Source organism: Nylanderia fulva, unplaced genomic scaffold, assembly GCF_048542155.1.
Source record: "Nylanderia fulva isolate GAGA-0341 unplaced genomic scaffold, ASM4854215v1 Scaffold14, whole genome shotgun sequence".
Taxonomy (NCBI): Eukaryota; Metazoa; Arthropoda; class Insecta; order Hymenoptera; family Formicidae; genus Nylanderia; species Nylanderia fulva.
This window is the reverse complement of record NW_028189622.1, coordinates 146779-166957: the sequence shown is the minus strand read 5'-3', so window position 1 is coordinate 166957 and position 20179 is coordinate 146779. Positions and strand designations below refer to the sequence as shown.

The window sequence follows — 20179 nt, the reverse complement described above, 5'->3', positions numbered from 1 at the left end:
TCTGGAATCTCAAAATTAAGCCATAATTACACCATAGGTTAGGATTGAGATTAAATTGAAATATAACCAATCAGAAGAAAACCAATCTCAAGTTTAATGAACTTTGTTTTAATTGGTGAAATTTCAATCTGATCCTAACCTGTAATATAATTACAACTTTATATAGGAATGGGTTTTCCATATTGTTCAAATACTAGGCTCTCTCTCTCTAAAATGTTACAAATCTTGACTTTACGATACGTCGAGGTCTTCCTTTAACATTCATATATAAAATAAACATTCGTGTCAATTTTTCATTAATTCCTACACTTTTTCAACCAAAGCTGGTTGTCCTTCACCGCATCTTTCCCAGACAGCACCATGTCCAAAATTAGTGCATAAGACATCTTTAAGATGTCTTTGGGATAACATATCATAAGATTTCTGAAAGATTTTGTAATAATGTCTTATGCATCAATTTTGGACATGGTGCTATTTTAATCCTTAAATCTTTCGAACTATGTATATAAAAACTTGTGTACACCCGCGATCATTTCGATAAATTTTCTTCGGTCTTAACACATTGATAAACTTTCTTCGGTCTTAACACATTTCGCAAGTTAGCATCATATTTTCCCTCGAGTTTTCCACAGAACTTTGACATTTTCTACACTTTGCTTTATTGTGTTTTCGCGGCGATATCAAATTTCCGATCGACATATATTTGACACGCGTCTGAAGGTAATGAAGTTTTTTACAGTTATTAGACCCGATTTTTGGAGCTTTAAAATGGTGTCATTCGTGTTCGATAGCTAGCATTCACACAAAGAATTAAAAGAAAATCAGTCCAGTTACTTTATATAGCTTCTTTATCTTTATATACATCTCGTAATTATTAATACACTCTATCTAGAGTATAAGGTTTTTTCCGAAGAGAAAAGTAATTTTTTTTAAATGCAGATTTTATTCTTTATTTAATCTCTTAAACAATATATATACTTTACTTCATCAAAATTCGTACAATTCGAAAACAAATTAAAATGACATTAAAATTTGCTGCTAATATAAATATTAAAACAAATACTCGAGTAATTAATTCTATTAACTATATGATGTATTAATAAGAAATACTAATAGTAAATAGATAAATAGATAAATAAATCAAAGACACATCAAATTAGGGTTTAAAAAGAGAAGCAGGGGCAACTTATGGAATAATTTATCTTCTCTTACATTAGAAGAATCATTCGAGACGAATTAGATATCGAGGTTTATATTTAATTAGAAAGTAGGAAAGATATCTTTTCATCAATATTATACTGGAGAAAAGTCGAGACAAAAATATACATTTTTCAAAATTATATTTTTACGTTGCTCTCATTTTTCTCGTTCATATAAGTTTCTTAATTGGAGTAATGCACTATCACCATTTAATTCAATATTTCTCAAATCTGTTTTATTACCAAAAAAGTACAGTACTATTTTTCTATCATTTATTTTATTTCTTGTTTTATATATAAAATGACAACACCTGAGAACAGATTTGTCAATGTTACATTAATTCCTAATAAATTATATTAGAAAAATAATTTTTATGTTCTTTTAATTAATTAAAATTTTTATTTATTTTTATAATTTTTACATATAATTATAATTATAATTACGTGTGTATATTATAATTTTTCATTATTTTTTAAATTTTTACGTAAATAAATACGTAATGATGAACGAAATAATGAAATTGCTAAATTTATAAAAAAGTTGAAAATTATTATAACAATAACATAAGAAAAAATTCGAAGTGATAGTATCATATTGCTGCACAAAGTAGTTGGCGAGATTTTAATCTCTATTTTGCTAATTGCAAAAAAGAAATGATAAGTTTTGCAGCGTCTGTCTGCAAATTTAATGGACACAATGTAGATTGTTAGCGGATGTCTTTGAAGTATTCCGTTTCTTTGTGAAAAATTTAGCAACTTGGACGAAGATCAAAAGCCGGACGATGTTTTGTAGAATCGAAAGATGGGGGGGGGGGGGGGGGGGGAGGGGGATCATTTCCGATACACAAACGCGGTTTTATCCTTATGGAATTATATTTTTAAATTCGCGTATTACATTTGTTCTTAAAACACTCTTAAGAATATTCTACCATAATTAAATTTTGTCAATTAAGATATCACTAAAATATTAGTATATGCATATATTGTATTATTATAAACAAAGAAAAAATTGTAAATGAAAAAAAATATGTATATATATATATATATATATATATATATAAATTATATATGTATATTAATTATATATATTAATTATATACACTGTTAGGTAGTATCTAGATACATATGTATCTAGATACATTTTGTGTATCTGAAACTTGAGTCTGTATCTGAAATATATTCGAATTGAAGTATCTTTATCTGTATCTAGATACAAAACATGGTATCTGAATTGCTTTTTTCAGATACATTTGCAGATACATTTTCACATATTTTTTTAATAGCCCAATTCTTTAAATTTTTAAGAGATCAAGACTGCAAGTTATCAACATATCGTCATCAACACCGCAATTATTAAGCATTCATCAAATTTTAGTACCATGGCGAAATAGTTCGAGTGACGATATATTTAAGACATTTTTCACGTGTTAAAGACTAACGAATAAAGTCGTAATATAAACAAAAATATTAATAAAGATAAAAGAATAATTTAGTACATTTTGTGCATATTACCATTATTATAATAAAATATAATTTAAAAGTACCTGCTATGTATCTGAGATACTTTCAAATATCTGAGTATCTGTATCTATATACATTTTAATTTGTATATCTGTACTTTTATCGAGATACATTTTAAATGTATCTTACCCATCATTGAAATTATTAATTATATATACATATATAATTTTATTATTTACTCTTTATTTTCTCTTTACTTATATTAGTAATATATATATATATACTATATATACATATATAATTTAATTTTATAATAAGCAATATTTAATGAAATAAAAATACATTTTTTTAAATTTTCAGTGTTTCTTGATTTGCGTGCATGCATTGTTTGTTTCAAAATAAAAACTTGTTTTCGATAAATAAAACTATTTTTATTTATTTCTAGTATGTATATATACATTACTTATTATTTATATTAAATTTTTATTTTCACGAAACGTTAATGATTTACCCTTTCTCTCTCTCTCTCTCTCTCTCTCTCTCTCTCTCTCTCTCTCTCCCTCTCTCTCTCTCTCCCCTCCTCTTTCTTTCATTTATTTTTCTTCTCTTTTTTTCTCTCTCATTCAATTTTGCCATTTATCTTTTTTACGTCTGCCCTCCATTTGTTGCACCAGCTGTACTTGCTTTCGTCCTAATAACATTGTTTCTCCTAAATTGAACAGCTTTGATAAAGCACATAGCAATATATGTGTTCGTAAAAAATATATTTTACTTCGTATTTTATTAGTACGTATTTTCAACTTTAAACAAAGCACCAAACATATTTGTAATTTTCGGAAAAAATTAATAATAAATAGTAATGCATTATAGTATAATACGACAAATAAATATTTCAGTCACATATTATATACTTTAGATTATTTTTACTAAAAATTAAATTCTCCAAAATCCAAAATTGCACAGTGTGAAATATGAGGAACATAAAAATTATAAATTGTGGAAAATTTGTGTTATTTTATGTAGCACATGAAATCTTGTTCTCGTCCATAGTTGCACTGTCTGAATTTTATTTAATATCGTAATTGATATTAGATATCGAAATACGTTTCACAATCTGCAAGTTTTATCAACACCGTAAAGTGTAAGATTACATATCTGTCTCTAATGATACTATTCGATGCGTTATATGAAAAATTAGTGGGAGATTTTGAAATTTAATATCAGGGTTAGGTAATAACTAGTTATAATTAGTTAAAAGTTAAAAGAAGTTAAAAAGTTAATAGCTTTTAACTTAGTTTAATTAATTTAAAATGTATTAATTTTTAAATAGTTATTTTTGACCTTAAATTTATTAACTTTTTTCTTAAGTTAAACTCTTTTATCTTTGAATACCATTATTGTTTTTTATAAGTTATAAACGTATTATTTTTTTAGATTAAAATATTATTAATTTTTATGTTTATTTGTCATCAATTGTAATTATTAAAAAATATAAAAATCAAAATTTCTTTGTTATTATATAAATTTTAAAAGAATTAACAAACAAAATTCTAATTTAATATAATGTTTTTAAAAATTAACTTTTGATTTAACTGTAGTTAATTTAATCTTAATTGTGAGTTAATTTTTTGTTTACATGTAAACTTTTAACTTAACTAAATTAATTTTATAAGCAATTAATTTGAACTTAACTTAGTTTTAAAAAATCATTAATTTACTCAACTCTGTTTAATATTATTAATTATAATTTATTAATTTTTTTGGATAAAAATGAGATCAATTAATTGGATCAATTAATGTCGAAAATAAAAAAGGCATATGTATGTTGAAAAGATTTAGTACACACGTGTTTTCTTTTACATTCACATACATACAATTGCGAAAATATTTATATTGAATATTTATGTATTATTTGCGAGATAGGGAATGTATTATTCACAATTCGCACAATAGCCGCTCATAAATCACTGCAAGTCAATCATCATAGTCAATTCTCGATTAAGTCCGACATGTATCATGCCATTCGCCTTGCTTTCCTTCTGTTTGCTCGATTATCACACTAGGAAGATAACCTTTCAACTCTTGACTCGCCTCTTGAACGTAGTCGACGCGGCTTTTTCTTTAATTCCAGATGGGAAAACGAGAATTCAAGAATGTCTCACTTATTTAAAGCAATATTTGTTGTGAGCATCCAAATTTTATATATCGCAAGAATATACAAGGTGTCCAGACTTATACCGGATCATCCGTTGATGATTAGATTCTTAGGATTATTTGAAAATTATTTTTTCTCGATGAATATGTCGAGATATACCAGTAATAAATGTATATATATATATATATATATATATATATATATATATATATATATGTATGTATAGTAGATTTATATATTAAAAAAATCGAATAGTTTAATTTAAAGAGACTATATACTGTGATCTTTAAATGACCTTGAAAAGCGTCGCCTAAGGATAATTCTAATAAATCACGATATTATGTATATTAATATTTTTTGACTATTATTATCACTTTGATTTTCAAACATTTTGCATATTACCCGCATAAAAAAATTATAGGAATACAAAAAAAATTATTGATATGATAATAGTTCTTTAATAATATATTTATATGAGATATTGGTATATCAGTAATTTTTTCGTAATCTTGTAGTTTTTTTCGTAACGGTAATATTAAAATAAATCACCCTCTGTATATATATATATATATATATATATATATATATATATATATATACACATGGCCGGCAACTTATATATGGAGTGTGTGGAGAGCTCCACACTCGGATTAATTCGAGTGTGGAATTTCCACACTCGGAATTTGACGAATTTTTTCCAAAATGATTTAGTATAGCGTTTCACTGGTCGAACTGGTGCGCACTGGATCAGTGAGCAACAAGATGCAGGAATTCGACACGAGCACCAATAATAGGCGATGTCGGTGTGGTGATTGCATTGTCATAACCCTACATTTAAAATTAACTTTGCCTTGAAGTAAACGTGAGAGAATGCGCTTTATAAATCCACATTTGGACTGGTCAGCGCAGATGCTCACCATTGGAAAAATAATTGTATTCAAATCATAGAGCAGATCGTAAATCAAAAATGCCTTCCTTTCTGTGCTGTCGTTTTCTTAGTTTCGTGCAATTCAAAGAAATTTCTTAAGCCTTCCTAAGCAGAACTCCACACTCGGAATTTTGATAAGTTGCCGGCCATGTATATATATATATATATATATATATATATATATATATATATATATATTAAATCTTAATAAATAAATAGTTGAAAATTACGAAACAAAATGTCAGGCCAAAGTTTCGTAGAGTTTCGAGAGGGACGTAATATCGTGACTTTTAGAATTGTTAGTTGGATGGCGTTTTTCAAGGTTATTTAAAGGACAACCTAGATTTTTTAAATAAAACTATCTAAATTTTTTAATATAAACCGACCATTTAAGTCATATATATATATATATATATATATATATATATATATATATATATATATATATAATTTCATTATATTGTACATACAATATTTATTATACTCGATTATAGAAAGAACAATGACATGATATATGCTTTGATAAATAACATTTCTAACAAGCACATAATTATACAAATATATAGTGTATATTGTGTATATTTTATTTATACATTTTGAAATTACCGATAATATATAATATATTCTTTCTCTCCATAGCTACAAATTTTCCGCTGTTCATGATTCTATTGTTGTTAAAATTTATTTCTTTTTCTTTTAGTTGTTTTATTCTCTATTTTTATCTTTTACACTCATCCTTTAGAAATTTGTGACAAAAGAGAGAAGTAATTGTTATATTTTTGTATTATTATTTTGAATGAACGCGGAGAACTGCGACATTCAATCAAATCAGTCAGTAGCTCAGGAAGTAGAAAGTGACGCAAAAGTCAGACGTGATGAGGATTTATCCCTCGTGATTAGGTCGAATGCTCGCCTAGGATGAAAGACGAACAGTCACGAAAGAGTAGGGTGAGAAAAAAGGTCGAAATGCTGATCAACTGAAAATATATTTGTCATTCACACTTCTTACGTTATTGGAATGATTCTCACAGGGTTGGGTAAGTTAATGATTTTTTAAAACTAAGTTAAGTTAAAGTTAGTTGCTTATAAAATTAATTTAGTTAAGTTAAAAGTTATTTGCACCTGAACAAAAAATTAATTCAGTTAAAAAGTTAAGTTAAGATTAAATGAATTGAAGTTAAATCAAATGTTAATTTTTAAAAACATTTATATTAAATTAGATTTTGTTAATTAATTCTTTAAAATAACAAAGAAATTTTGATTTTTACATAGAAATATATTTTTTGGTAATCACAATTGATGACAAATAAACATAAAAATTTATAATAATTTAATATAAAAATAATACGTTTATAACATCAAAGAACAATAATATTCAGAGATAAAAAAATTTAACTTAAGAAAAAAGTTAATAAGTTAAGATCAAAAATAATTAGTTGAAATTAAAAATTAATACATTTTAAATTAATTAAGTTAATGTTAACACTAATTAACTTTTTAATTTTTTTAACTGTTAACTAATTAACTAATTATTACCCAACCCTGGATTTTCACAAGCTTTTATTACAATGGAATTATCACAATCATTGTGTATGGATAAAAATGGCATTATTGTGAAATATCATCAATATACAATCATTATTAATGTGTTATGTTTGGGCTATCGCTGGATAAATAAGTAATAATCACCTCCCGAGCAGAATCGTTTCTTAATAAAAATTGTCCATTCTTGTGATTAACACATAAAGAAACTGCGCTTATTTGATAAATACAATAACACACTTTCGTAAAATAGTTACTTTCTCGAGTAATAATCGTACAAAAATATGTAGCTGTTGGATGCAAATTACATACTTTTTCTTACAAACAACTATTTATTTTCTTTACACCAATTAATTCCTTTTACTATTTTGTGCATAAAAGTATCGAGGTAAAATGTTCGGAAAATGAGTATTTTACGAAATATATATATTTTATAATTTATGAAAAATTTTAGAAAATTACTGACAATTTAACAAAAGTTTATATAGTGAAAATTAATGTTTTACGCAAGCTATCACAAGAAGTAAAAAATTTGAAAAACATTTCCTTTATTTATAAAAATGTCACAATGTTACTTTGAATTTTTTAAATTATATGTTTTTATATAAATCGATTTCTCACAATATACATAAAAAATTATAAGGATAAAATAACCAATAAATAAATAGTTTACGAGGTATTTCATATATTTTTGGTTATAATTATTATATAATTTTACATAAACTATAAAATATCTCTATTCGACAATCACCTTTCAATTTCTTTTATGAATAAAATAATGACAGAAATCAATCAGTATAAAAAAATACAGTTATTTTTAAGAAAAAGTATGTAATTTGAAACTATAATTGTTATACATACTTTTTCTTAAACACAATTACGTGTTTTTCTTCAATTTAATGAATTAATTCCTTATTCTACGAATACAAGTATTGAGGTAGAGCATCGTAAAATGAATATTTTTCGAGATATTTTATAGTTAATGTAAGCTTTTCAAAGTATAAAATCTCATAAACTATTCACTTTTTGATCATCCTACCCTTACAATTTTTTATGCAGAATATTATAAGAACTCAATTTGTATAAAAAAATATAGTGGGTCTATTTAAAAAAATAAAAGTAACTTTAATTTTTTATGAAAAAAAAATGTTTTTAAAATTTTTATTTTGTGATACTTTGCTTTTAAAACAAATTAATTTTTACTATATAAACTTTTTGTCAGATTTATATTTGAGTCAAATTATACATATTTGTACCAAAAGAAATATTTATTAAAAAATTATAAGTAAAAAAAAGCCGCAATAGAAAAAAATGGGGAAACCACAACTGTGCCGAGAAGAAAATGTAAAAAAAGATGATAACAGTGGAGCTCTTAAACACTACTAATTGCAAGAGTCTAGTAGATGAACGATGTGAGAAGAAAAAAATAGGAGATGTTTGGGTTGTATAATGTTGAAAGAGATAGAAAGTCTTTCTTCTCTGTCCTTCTCTTTTCTTCCACCCATTTCATCGACTTCAAATTATTCCAAAAATGTCCAGAAGAGGGAAAAAACAAATTATTGTTGTGAAACTTAATTTTAATATACAAATATAAAAAAATGTATACATAAAAAATAAATATATATATGTAATATAATTAAAAAAATATATATATAATATAATTTAAAAAAATATATACAATATAATTAAAAAATATATATATAAATATAATATAATATAATATAATATAATATAATATAATATAATATAATATAAAATTTACCAAAAATATTGTTTCTAAAAAAATGTTTCAAATAAAAGTTATAGGATTTCGAGGGTGGAAAAAAATTCATGCTACTTACTTTTTTCCTAAAGAGCGATTTTCAAGGTCATTGAAGATTTCATTATTTTGTGCAAAAAATAATAAGGTAAAAGTATTAAGGTAAGATCATCGAAACATGAATATTTTACGAAATATTTCATAGTTTATGTAAGATTATGTTAAATTTAAGTATGAAATATCTCCTAAACTATTCATTTTTTATCATGCTGCTCTTATAATTTTTTATATAGAATATTGCGAGAAATCGATTTGAGTAAAAAAATATAATGGTTTTATTTAAAAAACATAAATGACCTTGAAAATTGCTCTTTAGAAAAAAGTCAGTAGCGCCAACTTTTTCTTGAAATATTTTTCTCTAGAAACAATACTCTTGGAGAAAAATAAAAATTCGTAACGTTTTATTTTGTCCATTCTATATATATAAAATGATAATTATACTTATAATTTGTATATAGTTTAAGGCTATCGATACACATACACAATGTAACTTATTATGATAGATTCTACTAAATGTGTATTTATATACATATAAGGTGTTATATATATTTTAATTACCCACCTTAAATTTTTTGAAACAAATGTATTTTCAAAAAAATCTTCCAGACAAAAGTTGTATGACTTAAAGAAAGACAAATAATAAAATTAATTTTGGAAAAAAATTTTTTTTTAAAGAAGAATGCATTTTATAGAAGATAAACAATACATTCATGACATCTAATTAGAAGTTTTAGATAATTTTTTTACAAAAAATCTTTTTACAAAAAGTCATTTTTTGCATCATTAAATCTCAATTATTTTCGAAACCTGACGTGCTGGTGAAAATTGGCTTGACATTGTTTTCAGCATTTAAAAATTTAAAAGAAACATCTTGTCTGATTTAAAATAATGAAAAAATACTTTTTTGTAAACTGGTGTTATTATAAAATTATCACAATAAAATTTTTGAAATTTTCTGTTTCTTTATCTAAACTAATATAATAATAATAATAAGATATTTTCTAATTTACGAGAATATTTAACTTATGCAATGGCTCACACACACACACACACACACACACTAATCTTTGACTTTTTTTATTGTAATATTTAATATCATTTAAAAATAAAAATGTTTGCTATATTTTTTATATGTAATAAGCTTTTCAATCACATGATATTCAGATGCGATTATAGCAATAAAAGCATATTTTACGTGACAAAAGGACCCTTCTTTGCTCCCGTGGATCCTATCGCGTCATAGACACAGGCCGAATTGTTGTGATTATAGCATTGTCACACTCGATCAATGGAAGAAGGCCGATTATCATGCGTATTGAATGTAAAATAAAACGAAGGAAAGAGAGGAAAAAATAGAAAAAATGCAGATATAAAATTGACATCAGTAGTGTACGCAAGCGTTTAATCCGACGCGCGATAGAGACTCGTCGCGATGTGCGAGAGGCTTCTCCATTCGAATCAATACAGCACACATATACTCGTATATACACATATATACTGCCGTAATCTGTGGACATATGTATATGTAATGCACACGCATACATACGTATGTAATATCGCATTATGTTGAGAATCGCGAAATGTTGAGAGAGAGAAAGAGTGGAAAAATGTCGGATATATATATATATATATATATATATATATATATATATATATATATACTTCCCCATTTTTTATTTTTATTTTGCACACATCACTCTTACTCGTCTTCTCTCTTCGCGTATTATTTTTTTTTCGTGTTTTTTGTATGTATTTTATAAAAAATTAGTAGCGATGTACATATACATATAACTGCAGTAATACTTGGACCGCGAAAAAAATCTCTGTATTCTCTATTATTATAATTAGGTGTTCTTAAAAAAGTTTTGCAATTCGGTCACACTTTGTACACGTATAATATATTAACAATTTATATTATATTTATTTAAAATATTAATGATATTTAAAGACTAATTTTTTAAATTAAGAGTTTAACAAGGCTCTGTAATATAAATATAAATTTAAAGTGTAAGACAGGCAATGAGAGCCAAATCGCAAATGATATTTAAAGACTAATTTTTTAATTTTAAATGTTGATTTAAGATATTTATTATATTTCTTGTAAGTTAAATATTTTTTAACACATTTTGTTTACACAAATATATATATATATATATATATATATATATATTTAATTATTATATATATATATTTTTTTTGTTAAGATATTTATTATATTTTTTATAAAGTAAATATTTTTTAAACATGTTTTGTTTATACACATATATTATATTTTTTGTTAGTATATGTAAGTATATTTACATAATAGATTTCTAAGATTAAAATATATTTAGAAAATAATTAATAATACCGAGAAAGATAGAATTAAAAGAAGAGAATTCAAAAACGTTAAGATATTTATTTGATAATGATTAATTACGATAAAAAAATTATTAATTACGATAAAATTGTTCGACTATTTCCTAGTGCTAAACCTAAATTCATTCAGCTAATCACAAATAGCTCACGCCTACTTTATTTAATGAAGTGTTTGGTTTATCCCCCTCCACCCTCTTACATTCTCTCTCGTTCTCTCTCTTCTACATATGCTCTTGTAAATGTCTTTGAAACAGAAAAGGAGGTTTCTCAGATCGATTCGGAGATTGAAACAGTTCCGACATTGCCGATTGGTTTTCTGCCATGATTTTGTGATACAATGATAGCATCTTGGGGATGTTATCTTTTTCTCTTTCTCTCTCTTCAGTTAAAAAATGTTATTTTATTAATTTAATTTATTTTATTTTATTAAGAGAAATTTTCTGGTAAAACTTTTTGTTTTAATGAAACAAAAACGATGCAATATTATTCATAGTATTGCAAGTTTATTTTCTGTTCTTTTAATAATTATTTTGCTTTATGAAAAGAAAAAATTTAAATAAAAAAATACAGTTAATATAATATAATATATAAAATAATAAAAATAATAATATAAATATAAAATAATAAAAATAATAATATAAATATATAATAATAAAAATAATAATATAAATATAAAATAATAAAAAAATAAATATACACATGCACACACAATAATGAATGAATGAATGATAAAATTAATCTGATGAGCGAGAAAGAGGAAGAAGTCTCACATTAAAAAAAAGTTTATCACTTATTATTGTATGGAGGATCAATGCAATTGTTTTATGCGAACGTTCAGACGATGTTCCCGCCTGAATGGGACGAAATCACCGATTCGAAGCGGACAGGGGTTTGGCATTACGTGGTTTGTAACCGACTGCACCCCCGAATGCATATATGGTATGTACATGCATTCGGAAGCAGGGCCGCATCTGCGATTCCAACAAATAATAGATATATGCAATAATCTCATATATTGTGATTGGGATGTTTTCTTGCGACGTTTTTTTATTAAAGATATGACTACCAAGATTGCATACTAAAATTAGAGCTAATAAAGTAATTAATAACATATATTATATGAAATTAATTGCGTAGAAAAATCTGAAAAATATATACAGTGTCCGATAATAATTGTAGCACCTCTCGTGTACAGATAAAGCGGATTAAACCGAACAGAAGTCCTTTAATTGCACACACACACATACACACGTTTCGCGATCTTCGCAATAATTAATGAGATATTAATTAAAAAAGCTCGGCCAATCAGCGTAAAGTACATAAACGCGCGGCGAAGAGAGACGTCCCTCTGGTGTCTTATTCGCCGCGCACTTATACGCCTCGCGCGGATTGGTCAATCTTTTTTAATTAATTTCTCAATAATTATTGCACAGATTAGAAAACGGTAAAGGACTTTTTTACTCAGTTTAACTCGTTCTATCTATACAAAAGAAATAGGCTGATCATCCTGTATATTATATATATAATTATCCTCGTATATAATATTTTTAGCAAATAATTTTTGTAATATATAAGGTGCTCTAAAATTAGATCGACAAACTGTAAGTGGTTATAAAGGACATCAATACAAACCAGTTTCGTGTTTCGTCAATAAGTCCATGTCCGCGAATGGCCTGTTTTGGCACTAGAGAAAATTAAATTATTGTATAATATATATACGTAAAACATTGACATTGTTTAATATTTTTTATATTTTAATAAAACATTATTGTTAACTAAGCTCAGTATCACAGCATTAATGAATATTCATTCAGCATTATTATTATTTAATTGAAATTATTTTTGAAATGAACAAGTTTTCTTATGAAGAATTGATCAACATGCATCTATAATGGGAAAGCTATAGATATGATGGAAAAGAAGAAAACATATTTCACTTCAAAATCCGGACTACTCTAGTGCTAATGGCTCATTTGCGGACATGAAGTTTATTGACAAAATTAGTTTGTTTCGATTACGTTTTGTAACCACCTGAAGTTTGTCGATCCAATTGTGGGACACCCTGTATATATCGCATCGGACGAATATAAATGCATATATGGCTCGGTGAAGTATAACTGCAGCTCTGATGCAACTCGTTGCTACGAGACTGTATTTACGAATATATTCTCGCGAATGCGGCGATTTCAACCTCGTTAATACCTACCGAGGTGTAATGGTGTGTGTGTGTGTGTGTGTGTGTGTGCATGCGCGCGCGAGAGAGAGAGCGCCTAATTAAATTAACCGAAACGGGCACTAACGCACGCGTGCATGCATATAAGCTCGGATGACATCGGAGATTGGAAGAATTCTAATTTATTACGCGCATTCACAGTATTTGCTAATGGAATTATACGCACAACAATAATATACGTATATCGCAACGTACAATTAATTTCAGGCGGTTTTCTCGGTGACATTGCACTGCCAAATATCAAATATGACACAGAATGGCGCGAACAAAAGTTAAATAAAAGCTATCTGGAAGAATTAAAGAAGTACAGGGAGGAAATATTGAAGGAGGGCCTTCAAGTGGAGGAAGAGGGCCTTACAGGTACCTATGTGCTTCTGAAATATGATTTAACGCAAGAGGATTATTTAATTTCATTTTATTTCAGAGATCCTCCAGTTTAAGAGTAAACACAATATTGACGAACAATTGCTCAACGAGCATGAAGAGATTCAAAGGACACCGGATTCGATTATGATAAATCACAATCAATATAACATGGGTGGCGAGTCTGAGGGTGGTTTCAGCTTTAATGCTAAAAGCGACGACGCTAATCCCGCAGTGAAAGATGAGGGTTTTGCGTTTAGGTAGCACATTTTATGATGTATTCATATTTGCCTATTTTATAGGGATGGGATCGTATTCAATATGTGTATTTAAAAAGTCCAAATCAAATCCAATAATCAAGTTTCATTTTTTAAGATTAGAATTATATTCATAAGAAATCCTAGATAGCACCATGTCCCAAATTGGTGCATAAGACATCATTAAGAAATATTTAAGACATCTTTAAGAAATCTTATGATATGATATCCCAAAGACATCTTAAAAACATCTTATGCACCAATTTTGAACATGGTAATGTCTGGGAATTGTATTCTTACAACATACTCGGATTTAAAACAATTGTATTCAAGTTTCAGATTGAATACTATAGTGTCACTGGTTTGTTCAAAGCCTGTCAAAAATAACACTTTTGCGTATTTTCCGAAAAAATATCCCAGGTAGCAAGTATACGTCATTTTGACGTCAAATGACATCATTAGACGTCAAAATGATATTTTATGACGTCAAAATGATATTTTATGTCAGTTTGCTACTTGGGATCTCATAATATTTGTGTACATTATACATTCCACTTAGGCCTAGTTAGCTTAACTAATAGTTAAGTAGTAATGCCAACCACTGAAACGAAATTCAGTAAGCTATTTACAAGGTTAGATTTTGACAAGTTGACAAGTATATTTTCAATATTTCGCTTATATATTTTGCGAAAATGCAACTTGTCAAAATCTAACCTTGTACATACATAGCTCACCGAATTTTGTTTCAGTTGTTGGCATCATTAATACTTAACTATTACAGTTAAGCTATCTGGCTACTGTGTCGAACTAGGTCTTACTTTTAAGTTTTAAATACATTTAATAAGAGTAAGAGGAATTATACTAATCATTAATTATGTGTTTACGCTTAGCAAGCTGGAATCCTCGACGCAAGCTTCGAAAAAAGGGTATTCCGAGCGACAAGCTCGTCGACAAATTTCGAGGATATCAGGATCAGTGAAAGCTAGACACCCGACTCATGATATGCCTCTCGAATCTTCAACCTCCTCCGCAGCTTTTACTACTGAGGCTAGTAAATATGTAGGTCACGTATATACGGACAACATCAAGGAAACATTTATCGCGCAACCTAAAATAAATACGCAAAAACCATCGAATCGACGACGGCGACGTCATCATCGCAAAAAGTAAGAAAGTTTAAACAACAATATTTAAATAAAAACTCCAATTTTATCGACTAAAACTAGCAAATATTTATTTAATTTCGGTCGATGAAATTGCAGCTTTTATTTATTTTGTTTAATATAGCGATTTAAAGATTATCAAAAAATAATTAATTAAACATATGGATTTTTATTTAATGTTTAATGCATAAATTTTAATATAAAAATTTCAATATACATTAGACAAGTTGATTATTTAACATTGTTTGAAAGAAAGCTCATTTCTGTATTCATAACTAATTTACTTACTTATATAGAGGGTTTCCTATATTTTAGAAAATAAGTTTAAATAATTTAGAAATGTATTTTTTAGAAAAAAATGTTTCGAACAAAAGTTATTTAGTTGGAGGGTGGGAACAAGTTGATCATCTTTAATTTTAACTGAGATCATTTTCAAGATCATTTGAAGATCAATCTAATTTTTTAAAATAGAGTCACCATCATTTTTTAATATTTTTATATAAATTTCTCGTAATATAATATTTGGTATAAAAAGTTATTAGTCAGAATAAGGTAGCAAAAAAAGTAAATAGTTTATGAAATATTTTAACTAATTTATATAAACTATGAAATATATATATATATATATATATATATATATATATATTGTATATATATATATATATATATATATATATATATCTTGTAAAATATTCATTTTTCAGTGACCTTACTAACTTTTATGCACATTACCTTAATAACTTTTATGCACAAAATAATGAGAGGGATTCTTATTTAATGTAAAGAAAACACAGGGTTTTTAAAAAAATATGTGGAGCTTTAAATGCACATTACATATTACTTTTTCTTAAAAACAATAATAATAATCAATTAAAATTAATATCAATCAAAATTAATATTTGTCGCTAGTGGTGAAAATAAGCTTAAACGACTTGACTACGACGTAACTAGCAATTTTATTTGATTATTTCATTTGAGTCGTTGACGAAACATCATAACGATGGGACGTGTTCCTCTTTTAATTTTTAACCTTTAACATCATAACGATGGGACGTGTTCCTCTTTTAACGTTTAACTTTCGATTTCAAATAACACCGGTGTGATGTTATGTTAACCTCGGTTTAATTGATGAAATTTCACTTGAAAAGGACCACAACCAAATGGTCGAAACGTCGTGAAATAATCAAATAAAATTGCTAGTTACGTCGTAGTCAGTCGTTTAAGCTTAATAATAATAATATGTATGTATACAGGGTGTCCATAAAGTCTGTCCCCATCTCCTATATTTTGCAAACGACTCAAAATTATGAAAAACCGCGAAATATATGTTTGCTCATTTCGAGAGGCTATCCTTTTAGAGGGTTGCCCTCTCCTCAAAAAAGATGCACTCAACTCAAATATTTTAAATGGAACCTCCCATATTGTACTACATTTTGAAAAAGCGCAAAAAAACAAAAAAAAAACAAAGATTGACCTATTCAGGAGTTATTATTTAAGATCAAACTTCGAAAAAAAATTAATTTCAAAAAATTGTTACTTTTATTTAGAAAATCCTTTAAAAAACTTGATTTTGAGGTTTTTTCAGTCAAAAAAATTTAAGCTTGTTAAATTCATTTACTTGTTATTAGCTAGTTTATCCAAAATTTTTTTAACGGTTTTTAGTAAAAATATTTCTCCATATTCAAATATTTTTAATGATCAATTAATGTTATGATTAGATTAGAAAAAAACTCGCAATTCGTGATTCGGCACGATTCTATTTTTCCATTTGGCTACCGACATCAACTTCCAAAGTATCGCTAACGGTGTATTTCCACCAGCGGATTCATCTCGCGATGCCAATAACAATGGCCATCATCGTAAAGCTGGAAAATGGGGTCCGATATACTATATACCAGGCATTTTCAGTTCTCAAACTGCCAATAACTTGTCGGCATTGGCAGCAATGCCTGACTAGGTACACGGCTCGCCCATTATCGTACAATGTCACACGTGTGTGGAAGTACGATTCCTTAATTAAACATTAAAGATGTCTTTTTTTATTTTGCTCACACATATCACTACATGTATGTACAAGAAATCCAACATTTTTACTATTAATTTTCCATATCTTTTTAATAATTAATTATTAAATTTTTAATTAAGTTATCATATAATTTTTTAATATTAATAATTTTTAATAATTATTTATTTTAATCCAACAATTTTTAAACCATGTTGATGAAAAACGATTGGGTAGGAAATTGTGTAAATGTAAATAAATATTTTTATTTTTTACATATTATTTAATATATATATAAAGTTCGAAAAAATCAAGAGACACGGTAGTGTCTCGCGACCAGTTAAGGGCGTAGCGGAGACACCGTGTATCTTAACGCGAGTCGGACATTTGAGTCTTTATAATATTTCGAATCCTCAATAATGGCTGAAGCAATCGAGTTTATACTAGACTTAATCGATAGATTGAGTTCGAATTATATAATAAAAGTGTCTTTATTTCTGCTCTACGTGATTTGTAAGCAGAGATATATAAATGCAAAGTCGAAATATGAAAAATTTCTATTAAGAAACGTCCCCGTCATCATTATCATCATCATTATCATCATCATTATCATCATCGACCACGCATACATAGTAGTATCGTGCTACACGTATTCACACGTATACAACACATGCGCACACATATATCACACGTACACAACACATGCAAGATGCATGTAGTGGTAATTTTGTCCATCTCGCACGTTTTACAACAGATGGCGATAGTGGCGCTCCGCCATATCGGCAGCGTGCGGGGTTATGTTGGCTAACTCTCTCTCTCTCTCTCTCTCTCTCTCTCTCTCTCTCTCTCTCTCTCTCTCTCTCTCTCTCTCTCTCTCTCTCTCTCTCTCTCTCCTCTCTCTCTCTCTCGCTCTCTCTCTCTCTCTCTCTCTCTCTCTCTCTCTCTCTTTCTCACACACACACGCACACACACACAACTCTCTCATTCTCACTCACTCACTCACTGTTCGTCTTGTGTACTTATTTAGTACATTCATGATCGGCAGCGTGCGGGGTTATATTGGCTAACTCTCTCTCTCTCTCTCTCTCTCTTTCTCTCTCTCTCTCTCTCTCTCTCTCTTTCTCACACACACACATATCTAATTAATAATGAATTTCTAATTATATTAAACATATCAAAATAAAGACATACATGTATTTATCAAATGAATAAAATTATTGAATACAGACTTAAAAAATTTATTAAACATAAACTTAAAAAATTAATTAATTAAACATATTCCAAATTTAGAAAAAATAAACTTTATTTATATATGCAACAGCTTTTTAAACTAAATTTTTAAATTCTATTTTATATTAGACAATTATCTCAATCAACATCTACGTCCACATTAGCTGCACTGCAGACTACCTCTACAGCCACATTATCTGCTCCGCGGATATAGCGTTATGCCAATACGATACATTACATGTACTTACTTACTTGCCTTTACTGTACCAACTCTTGTTCTTTCCACGTAATCATGTTTTTACAGTTATCGTTTGCTGTATATCTTCCAGCAAACTTTATTTCGTGTGAAGTGTATTTAATAATCTCTAAAAACTCACCTTTAAAAAAAGGTAAAAAAAGGCGACCAGTTAAGGGCACGCCATTAACAAAAATTATCCATTGCAAACCCATGTAGAATCCTATCCTATTGCAAACCCATGTAGAATCCTATGAAAAATTAATCATTGCAAACCCATGTAGAATCCTAGGCAAAATTAACCATTGCAAACCCATGTAGAATCGTACCCATTGCAAACCTATGTAGAATCCTATGAAAAATTAACCATTGCAAACTCATGTAGAATCCTATGAAAAATTAACCATTGCAAACCCATGTAGAATTGTATTAAAAATTATCCATTGCAAACTTATGTAGAATCCTACATTGCAAACCCATGTACAATAGAATTGTATGAAAAATTATCGATTATAAACCCATGTACAATCGTAACAAAAGTAATGAAATAAAACAAAAATTGCGCCAAGTGAAAGTAGAAACTTGTACCAGTGGAAAATTAAAGTTGCAGACATATATAGAGTCGTATAATGAATCAGTAAAAATTTAAATTTGCAAATGTAGAATCGTACCATAAAAAAACTTATCTTTTAAAAAAAAAGATAAACAAGATGCCAAGTCCATGCGCCATGTGAACAAGAAATAAAAAAATTTTAGTTAAAAAAACTGGGCGCGCTGCTAAGTTTCAAAATTACAATGCACCTTAAAGTAACATTAATTAATTTAAACACAAAACATATTTTAACTGTAATGAGTTTAAAAGTAACAATTTAATTTTAATATTGTTAGAATATTATTTAGCAGCGCTCCCAGTTTTTTTAACTAAAATTTTTTTATTTCTTTTTCACATGGCGCATGGACTTGGCATCTTGTTTATCTTTTTTTTTAAAAGATAAGTTTTTTTATGGTACGATTCTACATTTGCAAATTTAAATTTTTACTGATTCATTATACGACTCTATATATGTCTGCAACTTTAATTTTCCACTGGTACAAGTTTCTACTTTCACTTGGCGCAATTTTTTTTTTATTTCATTACTTTTGTTACGATTGTACATGGGTTTATAATCGATAATTTTTCATACAATTCTATTGTACATGGGTTTGCAATGTAGGATTCTACATAAGTTTGCAA

At 27.4% G+C, this 20179-nt stretch overlaps 1 protein-coding gene across 2 annotated transcripts in view; it reads left to right on the top strand.

Moving 5' to 3' along the window:
- tok (tolloid-like protein 1 tolkin) overlaps positions 1-20179 on the top strand; it is a 39312-nt gene that overhangs the window by 3187 nt on the left and 15946 nt on the right. Inside the window, exons 1-4 of one of the 2 annotated variants that reach the window (XM_085480047.1) lie at positions 6506-6780; positions 13903-14055; positions 14120-14318; positions 15206-15481. In XM_085480047.1, coding sequence (XP_085336173.1) covers positions 6762-6780; positions 13903-14055; positions 14120-14318; positions 15206-15481 — 647 coding nt within the window. In that variant the 5' untranslated portion in view covers positions 6506-6761. Of the gene's footprint in view, positions 1-6505; positions 6781-13902; positions 14056-14119; positions 14319-15205; positions 15482-20179 lie in introns of those variants that run through there. The other variant, XM_085480046.1, reaches the window with a different exon arrangement.